Genomic DNA, 19,948 nt, shown 5'->3' with positions numbered 1-19,948 from the left:
ATCTGGTCTAGTTGCCCGATTTGTCAGAGCCTAGGTGAACCCTTGCCACTCCCTCCCTTCACTGGTTTGCAAAGGTGGCACCCGGGGCTCCCCACGTCTGCAAACTCGGGTCCTAGGGGGCGTTGGTGTCAGCGGGCACCAGCCGACAGGAGTGTGTACCTCCTAGGACAGGTAACCGCGACCCGGCTGCCATTCGAGCCTGCCCAGCCATAAAACCCAGTCTGCCAGTCGCGCGGGGGCAGGGTCGCGTGTTGATGGGGTGGGTGGCGGCGGGGTGGGCTCAATGTCACGCTCTGGCGCTCGTCGCCCGTGCTCCCCCTTCCAGCCGGTTTCCGCAGAACGCCAGGTACTGACGTTGGGGAGCGGGGCCGGAGAGGGCTGGTTCGCTCTGCTGCCGGGCCCCTCCCCCGCCCGGGAGCTTGGCGGTTCCGATACCGCGGTCAGCGCGGGGCAAGCCCCAGACCCGGCCCGGCTGCAGGGCAGGGAGTAAGGCTCGGTTGCAAGCCCGCGTTGCGCCCTCCCCCTTGAGTCGTCTCCGCAGCGGCGCGGGGAGGCGGGAGCTGCGGGGCCGGAGGGCGGGGGCTAAAAATACCCGGCAGCGGCGGCGGCGGCGCGGCTACTGCTGGGGCTGCTGGGCTGCGGGGCTGCGGGGCTGCGGGCCGGGGAGGCCGGGCCGGGCCGGGCCCCGCTGACCGCCATGCTGACCTTCTTCCTCGTGTCGGGGGGCTCCCTCTGGCTATTCGTAGGTAAGTGCTCGTCCTGTCCGCGTCCCGGACTCCCATCTCCCGCAGGCTATGAGGTCTTCGCCCGAGGTGGAGGTGTTAACATCTCCGCGGCCGCCGAACCCCCATCCCCTGCTGCTGAGCTGTCCCGTCAAGGTCCCCGGGGCCGCCTAGGTACACCCTCCGCCCCCAGTTCTCGCGGGCTCCGGGCCGGGTTTGGGGAGCACCTGGGTCTGCGGAAGGAGATAGGGGGCTTGCTCTCTGCGACCCCACCACAAACCCCCGCCGAGTTCTTGCGTCCCCCTTCCCTGATGGCAAGGACCATCCGCGGATCAGATTAGGCCCTGAGCCAAGGCCAGGAACAGACATTGCGTCCTTGTCCGTCTCCTGGGACCAGAAATCGAGGGTGTTGATCCTCGAGGTCCCACAGCAGGTCAGCTATGTAACCCGGAGTGACCTGGGCTTCCTGATCCCAGCGAGGGGCTTCCTCACGACCCCTCCCTGCCCGTCCTTCAGCCAGAGGACAAGATTTCTGTAAAGTAGGTTTCACCTGGCTCCTCTGCTCTGCCCAGGGCTGCTGTGTCTCCAGTTTCCAGACCCCTCCCCTCCACCTCACAGGAGTCAGCCTCACCACTGCACTTCTTAGGCGGCTACAAGGACCCCTGCTCGATCCCGCCTCCGCGCGTACCTCCCTCAACCCCCCATACACCCACACCTGGAGTCTCACCACAGGCCCTTTTATCTGCCAGTTCTACTACCCGCACCGGCTACTTCCCCTCTCTGAGCCTGGGGTCCTCCAGAATATAATACCACTAAAGGATCTCCACCTCCATCCACCCCCACCCCCATGTGCAGATTCAGCCTGATAATTTGTGTGCAGTGCTTGATCCTTAAATTGGCCTTAAACCTGTCCTAGGCCACAGCAAATGCTCTATGAATGTTAGTGTTTATTATTATCTCACATTCAAACAGCACCATCAGAAGTGGTAAGAAAGCTCTGTGCCAAGGAAGAGGAGGAAGTTGACCCTTTCGAAATCCTTACCTGAGACTTTTTACGTGTTATTTAATATTCACGGAAAACCCTAGGAGGTCGGTGGCACCATCCCTTTTCTTACTGAGTTCAGAGGTCAATTGACTTGCCTAGTGTCACATGGATATCTGGCAGACTGGGATTCCATTCGAGGTTTTAATTGATCAACGAATGCTAAATGCTTGGCTGGATCAGGGCTGAACCTGGAGGGTTGGTGGGCCAAGTAATCACTTCCTTCACCCCCACCGTTTCCTTAAGTTAGGCCACAGGGACACTTCCCCTGAGCTGGGAGAGTGAGTGAAGCCTCCCTAATCCCCTCGGCTCCCTAAGCTCCTTCTGTCTGCCAGTGTCTGTGACCGGCTGTGCAGGGGCACTCTGGTCCTGAGGCACATCCAGCAGACAAGGGCAGGGCTAGAGCTGGGGTTGGAGGTAAAGGGCAAGGTTAATTAAAATAATAGTGATGGTGGTCGTAACAGCCACCATTTAATGCCTGAGTGATGGATGGTCTCAGAGCCTCTCCCCACTGTCAGGACCCCTTTGCCCTACCCTCAGGAGGCCCCACTCAGCCATGGGTCCAAGGTCAGCTCTCTGCAGACTTGGTCTTCTGTGGCTGCAGGGAGGTGTCTAGGGGCTGCAAGACCACTTGTGACTGGGGTCATCAGCAGCCTGTGAGAAAAAGTCCCTCACCCTGTGGGGTCCTTGTCTGTGAGCAGGGTTAGCTGGCACTGACTCAAAGTGGAGTCCTGTTTCCTTGTGGAGCATTTCCTAAAGTGGTCAGCTGCCTCCTCTAATGGAAAACTGGGGGATCTGCCGAACTGAGAGACTATACAGGGCCTCAGAACCGTCAAGCAGGAGCGATTCTTGGGGCAGGTAGTGGCTGCTTCCACAGAGACCGAGCTTCCCAATGCAAAAAGCAAGAGGCTGAGGCTGGTCTATGGTGCTTATTGGATAGAGTACCCCAGACAAATGCTGGGGCATTTTAAGTTATGTATCCACCCTCCTGGAGACTCCACCTGGCCCCCAGCCTTTCTCTGGTGGCAGAAGAGACTCCTGAGTTAAGAGCTGTAGTTCTGTGAGCACACCTGAGAACATGCTCTGCCTTGTCATCTCCAGGGTCCCATGGTCCCATGGCAGCTGCCAGATCCCTTCCACTCAGCCAGTAACAGGAGGCAATGTCTCTCTTTAGTAGAGTTATGTGCTTTTTGCCACCTAACCTGGCCCTAGGGAGACAAGGTAGGGCCAGGCAAGGGTTTCCCTCAAGGGCCCTCAGGGAGAGATGACATAAAGTCAGGGATGGGGGTGTGGCAATGCACCAGGAGGAGGAGCTGACTGTTGTTTGGGGGAGGTAGCCATCTATTCTGGGCTGTGTCTGTCCTGTTGCCTGCTGGAGAGGCCAGCAATGAGTCCTGGGCCAGCCCAGATCTCACCTGTGTGTTGAATACTAAACAAGGAGACAAGTAAAATAAGTCCAGCATGAGTCAGATGCTAGGTCTGGTTTGGGGAGGCATGCCCTCAGTGCCATAAACACCTAGAGGACAATGGGAGCAATGGATCAGAGCTTCTGCCTGCCTATACAGCACCTTTGTGCAAAGTAGGAAGAAGTCTCACTCTTGGTGGATAACCTTCTAAAAGGGCACACCTTCCTCTAGGCTAAGGCAGCCCCATTCCACAGGGTCTAATCTGTTCAATCATATACCCAACCATCAGTGACATCTGAGTGGGCTTCTGCAGCATTCAGGGGAATTTGTCAGAGATAAGGAGGCCAAGATCCAAGTGGAGGAAGCCAGACTAGCAGAGTTTGTGGAAGAACTGCAATGGGGGATGAGTCTTCAGGGTCTTGTGCCTGAGCAGTGTGGGTTGTGGGAGAAGATTCTGGAGAAGGTTTTATTTGGGTGGTAGAGGAGCCCTCCATTTAGCTGCTGAGTCAAGAGGAAGAGAGTGGAGTCCAGGAGGGTAGTAGGAGGTCGTTATGATGTTATGGATAAGAATAGATGTGGTCCAAGGATGGCTTGAGTCATGGCTGGGCTCCAGTAAGGAGAAGAGATAAGCCCCCACCCCTGGCCTCTGCCTTAGGAGAAGTGGGGCTGGCCCTGGTGGGGCGAGACAAGGTTGCCAGTCTAAAGAATGGTTTGGCATGCTCCTGGCTATAGATGCCTAGGGCAAGCATAGACTTGCACACTTTGGCTTAGTTCAGGCCCGTGAGATCCTCCCCTTACCCCACTCTGGGCTCCCGTTAGGGTAGAGAACTGACTTGAGGTCTAGGGCCATCCCAGGGTTTTGGAGATGGCAGTTATGAATTGGAACAGATGGTAGAGCTCCAGGCAGAACAGGTGGCTCTGTGGCCAGCTGGGGACATGGCTCACAAAGAAAGCCTGAATTTGTACAAGGTGCACCAGCATGGAGCAGGATTTTGCCCGCAGCACCTTCTCACAGCTCTCCAGCCTATATGGTAGGAGCATACTGACACCAGGGGGCAGCAGAACCCAGTCATTATGCTCTCCAGCTAGTGTTCTGTCCTTTGTGGTTGTAAGGATTCATAGGTTGACCTTCAGAAGGCTGAATTTGGCTCAGCTACAGCCCCAGATGGGACTCAGGACTGTCCCATACTTGGGGTGAGTGATCATGAGGCTCTGGCTTGTTTATAAAAATGGGCAAAAGTTACAGGCTTTTGTATAACAGAAGCTACACTGTGTATCCAGCCAGCACTGGGCACATAGTAGGCACTCAAATACTCATTAAGCACTAGGTGTGTGTGGAGGGTTGTTTTTATGGGATTAACTGTTGCAAACAGGCTGACTTGGCTGCTGTTTCACTGAGCACCTACCATGTGTCAAGCACCTGTCTATGATTCTCCAAACTTTCCTTCCATCCTCCCACAACACTGTGTGCTATTCTCCCCATTGCCTAGGTGAGGCCCTGAGACTCAGACAGGTTCAGTGGTGAAGCAACTTGTAAGAGCTGTGAGTCAGGCCACATTCTCAGACTTTCAGTCCAGGAAGCGACCACCAGGCATGATCAGCCAGCCATGTTAGCTAAAATTATAATAACTTGTGTTAGGCTTTCCTTAAAGGGGATCCAGGATTCTGACATGCAGAAAGGGAGGAGGAAAAGAAAAGGCATTCCAGGCCAAGGGACCTGTGTGAGGGAAGATTGGCAATAGGACTGAATGAAGTTGAAGGACCAATTCTGCTGGGCCAGTGAGGTTGCCAGAGGTGGGCTCTGCAGGCCTAGGATAACAGGCCAAGCAGCATTGGCTTTATTCTGTGCAGTGGTTGTGTCAAGGAGGTGTGGATAGAACTGGGCATGTGGATGACCAAGGTGACACTATTCCTGTGCTCCAGAAGCCTCCTCCACAAGTCCATGGTCTCCTTGAGGGCAGGGCCAGGTGTCTCATATCTATGTCCCCAACCCACAGTTGGGCACACAGGATACATAAGTGTTTATTGCATAAACTAAAGAATTCCCTGAGAGTAATTTATTTTAATAATGCGTTTTATAAGCTGTTTCCTTATCACAAGTCAATCAGTAAACAACAGATTTTGAGTGTGCTCCTGCTAGGATGCCAGGCCCTGTGCCCAGCTGGGGGATGATGCCAATATGTTAGAAGCAGTAGGGAAAAGCAGGTGTAAACTCCTTGCAGGCAGGGCCAGGTTACCCTTCACTGGAGAACCCTGAGTGCTGAGAACCAGTGCAGCCTGGAATAGAGGGAGGTGCTCCAGAAGTGTTTGCTGAATGAATGAATGAACTAGTGAACCTACAGCTTCTGGGTGACTGGTTTTGTGGAAGAGAGTCTTCTCTGAGGGCTGTTGCTTCCTTAGAGCTCCAAGGTTCCAGTCTCCTGACAGATTGGGAGCTTGGGCCACTCTGCCAAGCATAGATGAGAGGAATTCCCAGTCAAGGTCCTCACCTCACTGGATGGTCTGGTGTGATGCTCCCATTCCTTGCGTTGGCCTCACCAGAGTTCCCACTAACCATCCACTGTGTCCACAGATTGGTGGGGTTAGGGGAGTGCTGTGGATGAGATGCTGCTTTGAGCCCTTGGGGTTGTCCTTCAGGATGCCCAGGGGTGATTCCTCATCATTTGCTCGGCTGCCTCGGGAGATCCGTGGTAGGTGTGGTTATTCCTGGGCCTACTTCCTTTGTGTAGCTCCTAATTCATGTGAATCTTGGGGCCTGGGACGGGCAGAAATGGGAAGATGGGAAGTGGATTGGAACAGAAATTCCAAGCCAAGCTGAGCTATCTATTCTGAGACCCAACCAATACTCTCAGAGCCAGAAGGATTTCAAATCCCAAGAAGTCTCACCTGACCCTATTTGCCAGCTCTTCCCAGAGATACCCTTCCTCTCCCTGCACCTAATCCAGGCATGTAGTAGGGGCGTCTGGGGGAGTTGGGAATGGCTTATGATTTGCTATCTGCCCATTTAAGCCTGTGTTCCGAGATCACTGTCTCCTGGGAATTTAGAGCAGGAAGCCAGGCCAGTGAGGGAACAATCAGCATCTTAGTGCTCAGCCCCTGGTATAAGCAAATGTGGGCTGGCACCTGTTAGGGCCAGGAACAGACTTAGTAATTGATAGCTATTGGAGAAATGAGTGAGTAGGCAGGCCCAGGTTGACTGGGCAGCTCTGGGACAGACCCTATTGACCAGTGCCTGGGACCCCGCCTCACTCTCAGCACAGCCTGGCCCACCAGTGCAGGATGTGGATTCCAAGGGACTCCTTGGAATCCACATCCTGATCAAGACTCAGCTCTGCTACAAAGCCCTGTTTTTCCCTCCAACTCATGGACTGTTGTAGGGGCTGAGACTCCCCTGTGGGACTCCTCCTGCCCACACACCCCTGTCCCAGCCTTAGCTTTGCTGCAGAACATTCTAGACACTGACTGCAGATCCTGCCTCATAAATAGGCAGAAATGTCACTGGGAGAGACAGTGAGGTCAACTAGATATTGGATAGAAAGGGCAGCTAGAGGCTACACAGCAAGGACAGTTAGAGCTGGGACAGAGAGCAGCAAGGTGGCATGTGAGCAGGCCAGTGAGATTGGACAGGGAGGTTGGCTGGAGTAAGGCCTTTAGGCCAGTGAGAGGAAGACAACTGTCAGTATGGAGAAAGTGGACTCAGTGGAGACCCATCCAGGCCTGCAGTGACCCCTTTGCTTTGGAAGGGGCAGAAGCTCTGGCCACTCTGCCCTGCCACTAGAGCTGATGCTGCATGAAGCCACATAGAACCCAGGACCCTGCTTAGTGGCTGGAGAACTTCAGTGTTCATGGTGACTGTTCTTTTCAGAAGATGGGCTGGATGTGATTCTCTGGGGACACCTCCAACTCACGCATTTTTTTTCTTTTTTCTTTTTTTTGAGACAGAGCTTTGTTCTTGTAGCCCAGGCTGGAGTACAATGGTGTGATCTTGGCTCACTGCAACCTCTGCCTCCTGGGTTCAAGTGATTCTCCTGCCTCAGCCTCCCATGTAGCTGGGATTACAGGTGCCTGCCACCACACCCGGCTAATTTTTTTGTATTTTTAGTAGAGACGGGGTTTTACCACGTTGGCCAGGCTGTTCTCGAACTCCTGACCTCAGGTGATCCAGGTGATCCACCCATCTCAGCCTCCCAAAGTGCTGGGATTACAGGTGTGAGCTGCCACGCCCAGCCAACTCATGCATATTCTGCAGGCCAACTCCCCTAAGCCTAGGTCTGTCTGTAGTGGCAGGGAGGGTTTAGAGAGAAATGGAGGTTGGACCTTCCCCCATCCAGTAGGCTGGTAGGGGATTTGGGTGCATGTGTCCCCGATCTCCTTGCTACAGACCAGATATGGAAGGCTATGACCTGTGGAGCCAACTTTTCCAGGTCATTCTGAAGTGTCCTGTCTCCTCTGCCTCCCGCTTCTGCTCCCCGGACAGTTCCATGACCTCTCACAGAGACGTGCCTGGCACCTTGGCTTCATGAAGATACTGTGTGGCCCAAACGAATACTAGTTTCCCTTAGCTCCAGAGGCTGACAAGACATATCTCCCTTGGATTTCAGGAGATCTATGGAGCATCCACCAACCCACCTATTGGTTCAAAATCAATTCCAAAGTGGTTTTGTCCTAGATGTCCTCTCAGGCTCAACGGCCACATGTGTGCTTGAGATCTTGCTGTGCTATTTCTCATGGTAGTGGGAGTCTGAGTGGCATCCATGCTCCACAGGGCACAAGGTCCGTGCTGTGGTTAATAGGCAGCTCCTGGTGACCATGGGGTGTCAGAGAAGCAGTGTTCTGGCTGCTGAAAGTCAGCCAAAAAAAAAAAAAGGATAGAAGCCTGACCTTGGCATGGAGCCTTGGTTGAAGAAGGAGCACAAGCCCTGGAAGCTAGTGATCCCACACATGGGGCTCTGGGCTGCCCTCATCCCCACCTCCCGCTCGAGGGCACTTGTGGCAGCAGGAGTGTGGGCACCAGGCAGAAGACACACGTGGCCTCCATTATTAAAAGTCCTCTCTGTGCACTGCAGGGTCTTCTTGTGTACCAGCACTTTTTTCTTCCCATTTCTTTCTCCATGTTTACCATCAACACTGAAAATGACTGAAGTTTCCTTATACAAAAAAAAGGTGCTACTCCAGACTCCGCCACTACTGTTTTTGAAAAGCACAAAACCAACAGAGCCTCAGAGGGGGGCTGACCCTCTTTCTGGATCCCACCTCCATCCCTCCAACCTTACGTAGTGCTTTCCTCAGCAGCCACCGAGGCCTCCAGTTCCCTCTCCAAAGATGGTGGGTCCCTTCCAGTGGGTGCAAAGTGAGAGCCCCAGTGATTGGTGTTCACAGTGGGTCAGTGTGAACAACGCCCAATGGCTTGCCTGAGCCAGCTGGGGCCTCGTTTTGCTTTGGTCTGAAAAACATTTTTGTTTTCTGGTGAGAACAGCCCCAGCCTGGCCAGGAGCCGGCCAGCGGCAGGAATACAAACTCTTTCATGTGACAGACCCAAGTAGAGTGATGCCCTGCGGCCAGCAGCAGGCCCTCCCCTGCCGCTCCTGGGAGGCGGCCATTTGCATATTTCCCATTCATCCTGGCCTTGAAAAGGAGGCCTGAGTTCCCAGTGCTCCTGCCCTCTGAGGGCTGAGCCGCTCCAGTCTAGTGTTAACTCCGTGAACACTGTAGGCTCTCACAGGACAACAGCAGAACTTGACCGCTTGCTGCCGGAGGGAGAGCAGCTTAAGGCTGCAGCTGCTGTGCCGCCTGACCTCCAGAGGGGGGATTCAGGAGGTGGCAGATTCCCGTTGACTAGTACAGTCTTTTGCTAAACTGGAGGAAATTCAGATTTGTTTCTTCTTGTGGCATTCAGAAGAGGAATTTTGTCAGACTATGGGGATGCCAGAATATTCAGCTATTTACCAAATTTGCCAGAAAATGTGCCCTTAACCAAAGGCAAAACTCTTTTTGTCTTGCTCACTTTCCAGTCTACAAAAAAATTCAATGACTCTGGAATGGTAGGTGAAGGAGCCATGCCGGATCCTGGCTGTAGCAGCAATCCCTTTGCCAAGGATGGAGGAGCACAGCTTGCCTGGGGCACTTTTGCATCCCCAGGGCTGAGTGCCATTAGCTTGTGGGCTGTGACTCTGAAGGCATGAGGCAGATATACAGTACCCATCACCATCTTTTTCCTTTCTCCCATAGCTAAGTGCCATCCTGCCAGCCTGAGCTTCCTGCCCCAGTCCTCAGTGCAGCCAGGCCTCTGCCTCCTTCCCGCCACTGTGTGAGGGCTCCTGCCAGGGGCCCCAACATCTTAGAGACTCTTCCTGTGACTTACCAACCCACTTCTGTCCCTCTTCTATAGCCCTGTTCTCTACCCTTTCCCACCCAGCTCGGATCCTCTCCGCGTTCTCCCTCCCTGGCTAAGGATGTCTCAGGTTCTGTCTTTTGTGCATTTCTCCCCTAGCACGTGTCCCCAGGAGACCAGCAGGGCTCCTAAGTGAACAAGCAGGCAAGCAAATCCCTCTGTTGCTCCCCCCACCTCAGTGACCCCCAACCATATATTGGCAGGACCCTCCCTACTTCAAGGAGCTTCCCTCTAGCTGGAGGAGGTCGCATCCCATCCTGCTTGTACCCCAGCCACCTGCAGTTGAGCTCTGAGTGCATGGCCTCGCCATGAGCAGCCCATATGCGCTTTACTGGTTCAAGCTTAATTTGCAGTGTGTCCTAAGTTTGAGCCAGGGGCAGAAATGAATCATTGCTCCTGAGGCGAGGACACCAGCAGTCCTAACGTGGACATGGCCAGAAAGGCAAAGTATCATGTTACAGCCACATGATCTGGCTTCCTGCACAGGAGGGCCTGGCCAGGGAGTGTCCCTGTGCCTGTGAGGTGATGGTGGCCCTGGTCAGTATTCCTAGGGTCCTGCCTGCTGTCCCAGGGCTTGGCGTGGAAGGATCTGAACTCGTCCACACCATCAGTCCTGGTTATCATACCCTGTAAATATTTCCAAAGGGACTACTGCTGTTTTTTTAGCCCTTGCTGTCCCTCTTTGCTCTGAGAACTTTGTCCTGCCTGATTCATGGTGAGGGCAACCTTTATCTCAGAGCGTGTGAAAGACACTGTGTATCTGTTTGCTCCTCTGTTCTCAAGGCTATTCGTATTTTAAAGTTCCTGAAAGCATTGTTTGTGCCTGGCTTCCTGGTGCTAGCATCAGGAATGTGGACCCACATTCCCTGAGCAGGGCTTAGGGTGAGTGAGATTTTTGAGAGGTACTGTCATGAGGATGGGGAGGCCAGTGGGCAGTGGAGGCCGCTAAAGGGAGGCATGTTCACAGTGAGCTTGGGCTAGTTGCAACAGGTGGCTCTGTACTCAGTCACAGCCAGCCTTAGTTGGGCCTTTCTACATTCAAGGGGCTTAATTGAACCATCAGAACTATGATCAGGCTCCTTGGGGAGGCCTGGCAAGTGAGCCACCATGTAACCTGGCAATCCTGTATCATATCCTGGGCCTCTATCTCATGGGGGATGTACAGTGGGTCTCACCTGGCAATTCCCAAGTCGGGGAGGCTCTTTGCTCCATTTCTGCCCTGGTCTTATGTGGTTCTGCGAATCTAATTAAAAACCAAGAGGAAAATGGAGAGCAAACCCTTCTCTCACATCAGAGAAGCTTGAATCCCTGTGTGGAGAAGGCAGGTGTTGGGCAAGTGTGCGCTGCTGTGTTTGCACCTCTGCAGGTCAGGGTTGCACATGTGTGACGGTGAAGGCTGTGCATTTCTTAACCTGGCAACTGGGCTGCACACTGCTTGGGATGAAACTACTCCCTCAGCTCTATGCCTCTGGCACTCTGTGGGATTTCCCACTGACCACTGGATTTCCTGCCCCAGAGGCTGCCTTGAGAAGCATTAAAGGAAGCTTTCATATTGAAAACATCTCTGAAGATATTTGGAGAAAAGTAAGGGTCCTGCCTAGAAGAAAGGGGAAGTGACTTTCTGGGTTGATCAGGGGTCCTCAGATATTTGTTCATTTTAATCAGGGTGGGTTGGGGGAAGCTAGGGCCAAGTTCCAGATGAGGGTCGCTGAGGCAGGACGCTCTTCTCATGGCTCACCCCGATGGTAGGGTGAGTAGTGGAAGCCGTTATCAGCTCCAGGGAAGGTGTTGCAAGCCTGTGGGCTCTAGACTTGCCGGGCAATTGGGCAAACAGCTTTCAAGAGGGAGCTCAGAGCACTGGGTCCTGTCCTGGGACATTCTTGCAGCAAGGGAGCAGGGTTAAATTTGGGTGGACAGTGGCCCAGTGCAGGCAGACTCGTAATTGCCCAGAAGCACCTGATGTGAGTAGGGCCTGGGCATGGTGGTAAGCTGGGTCCTGTGGCCTAGACTTGTCTTTTACTTATTAGCAGTTGCCACCATGAGTCTAGCTGTCTATCTTATGATCAGAATGAGTGTCCAATTCAAAATACGCAGTGATCATATTTGTGTGCTCAGCCGCATGTTAGCTATGGAAGTAGTAGTGAAAATGCTATGGAAGTAGCCACCCACACCCCTAAGCCTCACAGATCTTGCAGTAGTGAGACCCCCGAGAGCCCCTGGGACCTCAGTCTCTCAGTCTGGCAGAGGTGCTGCAGGACTTCAGAGCTCAGCTTCCGTCCTAATAGGCAAGGGTGTGGGTTCTGGCTCCAGGGTGACCATTCCTGTGCAAGCTAGGCAACAGTATCTCTTAGTGCAGGCATGAGAGCAGGGCTGCCGTGCTGCCCTGGGGTCTTGTGGTGGAGATCAGCCACTATCTTCCACCTGCTGGCTCTGATCCTTGGTCCAGAGTGTCCTCACTCCCCAGAGCATCCCTAAGCAGATGTTTTATCTGGAACTGTGCCATTTCTTTCCTCTTCCCAAGTAGATTGGCTGTGACCTTGTGGGGGTGGGGAGCAGAGGCAGCCCCTGGGAGAGGCTGGAGGCAGACTCTCCCGGGTAGATGGTACAGTCGCCCTCAGTGCCAGAGAGCTAGCATCCCCATCCCCTACTCCCCACTACTTCCTGTCAGCCCCCACCCCCTACACACATAAACTCATGCTCACTGCAGTCCCAAGCCCATAGCAAAGGCCTGGCCCTAATCATTGTCTCAAATGGATGTGTAAGGAGGCTTTGTTCTTAAGAAACCTACTTGGCAAACTCCCTTTCAGAACTGCAAACAGGGTGGGGTGAGGGGAAAAGCAGGGGGGTGTAAGCTGAGGCTCTGGCACGCTGGCAGGGTGAGGGTTAAAGCTGGGTTGCTTGGCTCTGAGCTGATCTGAGCCAGCACCGCCCTGCATGCAGATGGAGGTGGGGCTGGCGGGGGCCTTGAGGGGCCAGCAACTCCTTACAGAACTGCTCTGTGCCCTGTTCCCTGCCAGACCTGCTCCCACAGCCACCAGGGAGCCTGCGCTACCACTGCTAACGCCTCTACCACCACCCGGCTTCTCAGAGCAGGCGGCTGTTGCCATCGACTGTCCCCAGGAGGGCAGACTCGGGGCAGGGCCTTCGCCACTTTTGTGCTTTGATCAAGATGTGGTAACTTCTTTCCCTGGGCCCCACAGGCCCTATAAAGGGAGGCTGGTTCTAGTGGGACGAGCTCAGCCGCCTCCTCAGTGCCAGGAGCCTGCTGGAAAGGTAGGGTGTGAATGCATCTACTTGTGCAAGTTGTCTTTGAGCCCCTTTGGCTTGCAAAGAGATGGAGTAACTGCTTCAGCTACTTACTATCTACTAAGTGTTTCCCTTACTACATGCCTGGCACTGCACTCTCTGTCCATGAGCTTGTTTGAGATGAGTCCCAGAGGGGCAAAGTGACCTGCCCAAGGCCACACAGCTATCAAGAGACTGAGTCAAGATTTGGACCCAGGTCAGTTCAGCACCGGAATACCCACTTTGGGTCCTCTCCCAAGCTCATTTGCTAGGGTCCCTGGGCCCTGGGAGAGGTTGTAGTTTTCTTTTTAGAGCTCTTCACTTGGAGTTGAGGAGATTCTTTGATGATTTGGTGGCTGGGCTTGAGCTTCCCCACCCTTTTTGAAGACCTCAGAGGTTTGCAGAGGCCCAGAACTCCATCATATGAACTCCTATTAGAGAGGCTGATACAGAGGAAGCTGGAGTGATTCAAAGGGAAGGGAAGAATCTGAGGATCATGGAGAGCCTCCGTGTGAGCATTAGTTTGGACTCTGGTCCTAAGGCAACAGGAAGCCAGATAAGGTTTTTGAGCAGTGGCATGACAGGATCCTATCCACATATCAGGAAATAACTTTGGTAACAGGACAAGCAACTGTTAGAGCGAGGAAACCTATGGAGAGGGTGGTATGGGAGTCTGGGCTGTGCTTGGTGGTGGCTGTCAGGCCAGGGGCTGTTGGGGTAGAGAGGAGTGGTCGGGTATCCAGCTAGACAGTGAAGCCTAGAGTATTGAGGTTAGGAGGCTGGACCAGCAGAGAGTTCTTGGAGCCATGTCAGGGTCCCCAGGGCCATTTCCACAGTGACTGTGCTCTGGGGCTTTGCTTCTGCCACCCCGCCACCTTGGAGCCAACATATTTCCCACCAGGGCTCCTTTCTTCCTGTTCTCTCCCATGCTGGATTGCCCTAAATCAGCAGAGGGCATGCTGAGGTGGGAGGAAGTTCCAGTTTCCTCAGCCTTAGCTACCACTTGGTATTCTGAACTGGTCTGTGCTGGAGAAAAAGATGTCGGATATTCCAGGAAGAGAGGAGGAGGTGGCTAGTTCATGTTAGGTGGCTTGTTCATGCCTGGGTCCTCCTGCCAGGTGAATATTTACAAATACAGCCACTCACCTGGCAACACCAGCACCACTGATTCCCTTGAGTGCTGGCCACACTCCTCTTGCCCCCGACACACACACAATGCACATCTCTGCTGCAGCCAAGAGAGTCTCTTGGAGTATGGAAGGAGGCAGTACGGCTGGGACCCTAGAGACCACCAAGCCCTACCCCAGGTCAAAAGAGAGGTGTGGAGGTCAGAGGAGGCCAAGGCCCTGTGAAATAATGAGATGAGACCAGACTCCAAGGCCTAGGCTCTGCCCTCCCCATGCCAAAGGCTTGGTGGCTTGGGCTGGCTCTGAGGCCCATGTCCTCAGGGGACCTGGACTCGCAGCACTGCCTTGCAGTGGCTCCCAGGTCTGAAGGGAACCTCAGTGTAAATGCAAGCAGTTCTGACTGTCTGAGAAGGTCGATAAGCCTGAAAGAACGAGACCCTCTGGTTGCTGCCCAGCCAAGGTAGGGTACAGGCCCAGCCTCAAGGCCAGAGGAGCTGCCACTGCTGCAAATACCTCCTTCAGGGTGAGCACCTAAGTAGAAGTTGTAAGGAGGAGTGGGCAGCCAAGCCCTTTGCACACTGCCTTCCATCACCCCAGGTAGGAGGAGAAGGACTCAGCCAGGAGAAGATGGTGAGTTCTTGATGTGAGGCCAGGAAGAAGCCCACCCATGTCCATAGCGAAAAATAGCAAATGACTGGCCCAACTGGCTGGTCCCCTCATACATGCTCTGGTGGCCCTGCACTTCCCCCAGCCCCTGAACCTGGGCCTGGGCTCTTCCAAGCAGCTGGAGCTGGTTGTCTGTGGGTTCAGTGCCAATGCGAAGGAAAGGATGGATTGTGGGAGTGGGCCCAGTGTTGGCAGGGGTTGGGGTGGCCATACCACATGAGGGTCTGGCATTGAGACTGCAGTCTTTGGCTTGAGTCCATGTTCTACTACTTGTTTACTGTGTGCCTCACTTGCTGAACAAGGTGCCTTCTCCAGTGGAGTCTCTGTTCTCCCACCTTAGAGGGAGTACCTGCAGCTGTTGTGAGGGTCAAACAGTACAGTGTGTAGGAAAAGGCTGCCCAGGCATCAGGAATTCAGGAATTTTAGGCCAAGTCCCCTTCTTCCTCCCACTGAGGACCATGGTAATATGGTGACTACTGAAAGCTCAGCATATCCAAGAGGCCAGCCTCACAGACTTGTAGCACTGATCTTTGTATGATATTTTGTGGGCTCAGTGCCTTATTTTCTGCACAGAATATTCTGTTCCCTAAGTGTCCCATGTGCTCTTTCAACTCCAGCCTTTGTATATTTACTTTCCTCTGCCAGGCCACCCTTTCATCTTTATCTTTCATTCTCAGGATCAATATCACTTCCTGCCAGAAGCCTGCCCTGACTCCCTCGTACCTGAGTCAGGCAGCTTTTCTGGCTCCCCATGTCTGATCATAACACTGCCCATTTCCTCATGTGTCCTTCCCATGGGACCGAGGGCAGGCCCAACTCTGAGCTAGATGAGAACAGGGACTGTGTGAGGGTCTGCCAGATGGGTGGAAAGACAGATGGATGACTTGGCTAATCTGGGCTGTGCTCTGTAAAAACTCTAGCATTGCACCGAATGCCACAATACGCAAATCTCAGAGTCTGTGAGCATCTGCCAAGGACCAGGGACTGGTGGTAATGAGGTATACTTCCAGGGTTCCCTTTAAAACTTTTGGGGTATACAGCTGAGCCCTCGTGCTAGGCATGAGTTTCTTGGTCCTTGGCTTCTCAGATCATTAAGTCAGTTCAGCTCCTTTAAGAAAAATGTGCATCAGCTCAGAACCCACACTAAGAGTTGGTGAGTGTGTCTGGATTTCTACTAAGTAGTGCGTCATTTATCTGATAGGCCTGGCTGTGATTTCATCTTCCCATCTATAGCTTAGGGAAGTAAATGTCCCAAGAAGGCCACCTAGTCACCTACCCAGAGTCTTCTCCAGAGTGATTTTCCCTGGTGAATCTACTGTGGTCTATAGCTTGGCCTCTGCTTTATTATGCAGAAGCTGAATTGGATGGATATGCTAGGAGTGGGTTGTTCCTCCAGGATGGTCTCATAACTGACCCAGCTCAAGGAAGCTCCTATTAAAACTGGATTTCCAGCTCAGGAGCTCAGTGAAAATACCACACTTGGCTGGAGGCTCACCCAGAGCCTGTGGGTGGCTGATGAGTGTTCCCAGGACTCAGCCTGCTGTGCCATCTGCAGGGCATAAACTCCTTCTGTGGGGCCACAGTGTCCAGGCCAAATCACCTCTGCCCAGTGCTTGTACCAGGCCTGCTCCTGACCCCTTTTCATGTGTCCTGGGCTGAGCAGTCCTCTTGGTTTGACAAGCATATTCTTTAGCCATCTCTTTAGTCCTCTGAATATGCCAGATGCAGTGCAAGGGGCTTTAAATGTCTAAATGGTACTGCCCTCATTTTAAAGATGGGGAAGTGGAGGTTCAGAGAAGAAGGAAAGGCTCAACCTTGCATTGCTCATAAGAGAAGGAGAAGGAATTATAACTGAAGAGTTTTTTGTGTGTCTCTGCAATGACTTTGCACATCACTGACTTCATCTCTGGTGTCATGATGTTATGGTTTAACACAAATGCCATTTATTGGGATTTCAGCAGATCTCCCCTCTCTCAGGGGTCAAGCAATTTTTTGGCTCATATCCCATGGCTGCAGAGTAGCCACTATTGCATTCTCCTTGTTTCCCTTCTTGGAAGCACAGCCATGCTTCCAAAGGCTGAGGGCCTGTGAGGAGGGTGCCTGTGGTGGTACAGGGCAGCCTCGAGCCCACCCTGCCATCACTGGGCTGGCAGACCTGTAGGTGCCTCTAGCCTCAGGTCCTACTAGGCAGTGACATGAGGGAGTTCCACTGGGGATGCCAGCACCCATCACCTGGCCCACCCTTGATACTTTCCTCAGTTCCAAGCAAGGTACAGAACCCTTGAGCCAAGCTGGCTGTGTATTTGCTCTGCCAACACTGCCTCACTTAGTGGCCAAGAGGAGGATGCTGCAGGCCCCTGGGGCCTGCTTCTCTTTCAACCATTCTCCAGTGCTTCTCACAGAGACCTTCCCTCTGTCTACCCCAGGGCATCTCCCATGTCTCCCTGATGGGCCCACTGTACCCACTTGGGCTGTAGTGGGTGAGGGTGGCTTCCTGGCTGCCATCTGTGACATGGCGGGAGATGTTGGTCCTCCGGGTGGCGCACACAGCACTCCGCTGAGCCATTTCTCTCTGAGTCATGGTTTCTCTTCCTACCTGTTTAACACCTGCTCTCCTCTGCCACTTGCCTTGCCTCTGAACACTTGCTGATGGGATCAGGGAGGACAACACAGGGCCCAGTTATGGTGGGGCCAGCTGTCCTCTTGGTACTCGCTCAGGGACAGTGCAGAGCCATAGTGCCCATACAGTCAGATAGGTCTTCACCTTCACATCATGAGGGCTGGAGTATCTGTCAGGGCTGATGTGTAGTCTTTGCCCTGCCCCCACTTTGCTCTTGCTCAGGGTCAGGGCCTGGAGTTGGGCGATTAGAGGTAGAGGGGGAGGAGCCTGCATTTCTTCACCCGTGGGCACTGTGCTGAGCACTTCTGCTGCCCTTCCCTCTTCTCCACACCCCAGGAGCAAAGATAAGTAAAATGCTATGACAGCAGTCACACAGGAGAACAGAGCACCCAGGCCTTGAGGTCCAGGAAGCATCATTCCCAGAGCTGCCAGAGCAGTGGCCCTGGAAAATATGGAAGCAGCTGTCAGCCATGGCCCAGGGCCTGAGCGTGTGGTTCTCAGGAAAAGTGGGCAGGATATCTGACTGTCAGGTGTGACGGCAGAAGGTTCTGGCCTCTTCCTGGGAAAGGCCCTTCTAGGTAGCCAGCTTCTGGGGTGCACTCTGTACATCCCAACTCCCCCAGGGCCTGCCCTGCAGTGTTTCAGACCAGATATCAGGTCCTGTGACCCAGGACCCCTCCCTAACCTGCCCGTCAGGTCTCTTGCCTCATCTGACTCTTGTTTTCAACAGAGTTTGTCCTCTCACTTCTGGAGAAGATGCAGACACAGGAGATCCTGAGGATACTGCGACTGCCTGAGCTAGGTGACTTGGGACAGTTTTTCCGCAGCCTCTCGGCCACCACCCTCGTGAGTATGGGTGCCCTGGCTGCCATCCTTGCCTACTGGTTCACTCACCGGCCAAAGGCCTTGCAGCCGCCATGCAACCTCCTGATGCAGTCAGAAGAAGTAGAGGTGAGCAGGGTAGGAGACGTTCCACTGCAGAAAGTAGGGGGCGGAGGACAGGCATCTTGGAAGTAGAAGCCAGACTTGTGGCTTATTTGACCTCACAAGGCCCAGAGAAGGTCTGTCTCCCCTGGCAGTCAGCCACTTAGCTCTGCAGCAGCCTTGGGCAGGGTCTCCTACCAGGCACTCCTTCTGCCTCTCCCAGGAACTGCCTCTGGGCAGAGCCTGACCTGGGCCTTGCACTGGGCCTCTGGTTTGCCTGCTTCTCGGGTAGGAGGGCCTTGGCTCATTGGTATTGCAGTAGGAAGCCTAAGTAGGTTCTTGAGGAGCTTCCTGGTATATTCCCTCCCAAATTCTCCCGGTCTGGTGCTGGGACCCAGGATTCAGCCCACCCCTGGCCCTGCTCTCCCTGAGTACATGGACTCACACATGGTGCCACCAGGGGGAAGACAATACAAGTGCCAGTGGACAAGGGTGTTCTAGGCTAAGCCTGGAAGGACTGGTGAGGCGTGTTTCATTATTAAGCTTATGGAATTTATTTTTGCCTTTTAAAAATTTGCTTTTTCTCCTCTTTAATTCTGTTAATTTGGAATAGATAATGTATCCTCATAGTCCAGAACAAACAAATGGAATGTACTGAAAAGCTTCTGTCTTCTTCCTTGCTCTCCCAGTTCTCTTCCCCTGAGGCAACCTGCTAATGCTCTGTCCTGGCCATGAGCAGATGTGTAGAGACACTCACCACGCTTTAACTCATATCCACCACATACCCTGTTGTGCACCTTGCCTTTTGCTCTTGACAGTGCACCTTGGCGATCATAAGCATGTTTTGCCTTGTAGGGGAGGGTGCAGGTTGAGGTAGGGGCTGGGATCTTCAGGGCATTTTTCCAGCAGAATGGTATGTGCAAAGGTGCAGGTATGTGCACATGGGGGCTTTGTGTGGGATGCTAGGTAGTGGAGAGGGGCCGGAGATGGGCTGGCCAAGTGCTGTTGAGAATGCCCTTTGGTGACTGGCAGTCCTGGGTTTGAAGCCTGGCTGTGCCTCTGAGTTGTATGGCCCTGGGCAGTTTCTTAACTCTCTGAGCCTCAGGGGTCTCAGTTGTAAAGTGTGTAATAAAAAGAGCACCTGCTTTCTAAGGTGTGGTAAAGATTGGGTGTGATGACCCAGAGAAGTCACTAAGGACAGCTGTTTTTGGTTAAGCTTGTGATTATATCACATCTGGAGAGGTCAGCAAGGACAGAGCCCTGTGAACTGTGCAGGGACCAGCAGAGGGAACAGCGTGGAGCTATTTGAGGTTTTCAGTAGGGAGAGACATGGCCAGTTTGTGCCGTAGAAAGGTGGGTGTGACAGGGGCAAGCGTAAGAAAGCAGCTGCAGGCATCTGGGTTGGAGGTGACAGTGGTCTGGATGGTATCAGAATGGTGAGAGGGATGACCCTGGCTCGTGCGTAGGGGCCACTGAGTGAGTCACCTTGTGGGTCTGGAAGACAGGACATGGGATGAAGCTAATGCCTCCCTTCCTGGAATGACTGCATCCTCCCTTGCCTCATCCCCCAGGAGCCCAGAAAGCCAGAGTGGCTGCACCAGAGTAGGCAAAGGAGACAGTGGTAGGAAATGAGATGGGAGAGGCAAGAGGGGCCGGGCCTGGCAGCATTGACTGTACCTGCTGTGTGGTGAGAAACAATTCAGATCTTGTCACCCCCTCTGGCCTAAAACCCTTTCCTGGCTCCCCATTACCCTCAACCTCAAGT

The 19,948-nt window shown here is 53.6% G+C and overlaps 1 protein-coding gene across 9 annotated transcripts in view; it reads left to right on the top strand.

The window, feature by feature from the left end:
- Nucleotides 1–360: 360 nt before the first annotated feature.
- ACSL6 (acyl-CoA synthetase long chain family member 6) overlaps nucleotides 361–19,948 on the top strand; it is a 65,105-nt gene continuing 45,517 nt past the window's right edge. For 2 of the 9 annotated variants that reach the window (XM_054488166.2, XM_054488165.1), the window contains exons 1-2: nucleotides 415–486; nucleotides 17,990–18,210. In XM_054488166.2, the coding sequence (XP_054344141.1) occupies nucleotides 18,016–18,210 (195 nt within the window). In that variant the 5' untranslated portion in view covers nucleotides 415–486; nucleotides 17,990–18,015. Of the gene's footprint in view, nucleotides 487–531; nucleotides 747–12,596; nucleotides 12,835–17,989; nucleotides 18,211–19,948 lie in introns of those variants that run through there. The other 7 variants (XM_054488169.2, XM_054488163.2, XM_054488172.1 and 4 more) reach the window with 6 other exon arrangements.

Source organism: Pongo pygmaeus, chromosome 4, assembly GCF_028885625.2.
Source record: "Pongo pygmaeus isolate AG05252 chromosome 4, NHGRI_mPonPyg2-v2.0_pri, whole genome shotgun sequence".
Lineage (NCBI taxonomy): Eukaryota > Metazoa > Chordata > Mammalia > Primates > Hominidae > Pongo > Pongo pygmaeus.
The sequence above is the reverse complement of the archived record's forward strand: the minus strand, read 5'-3'. Positions and strand labels throughout refer to the sequence as shown.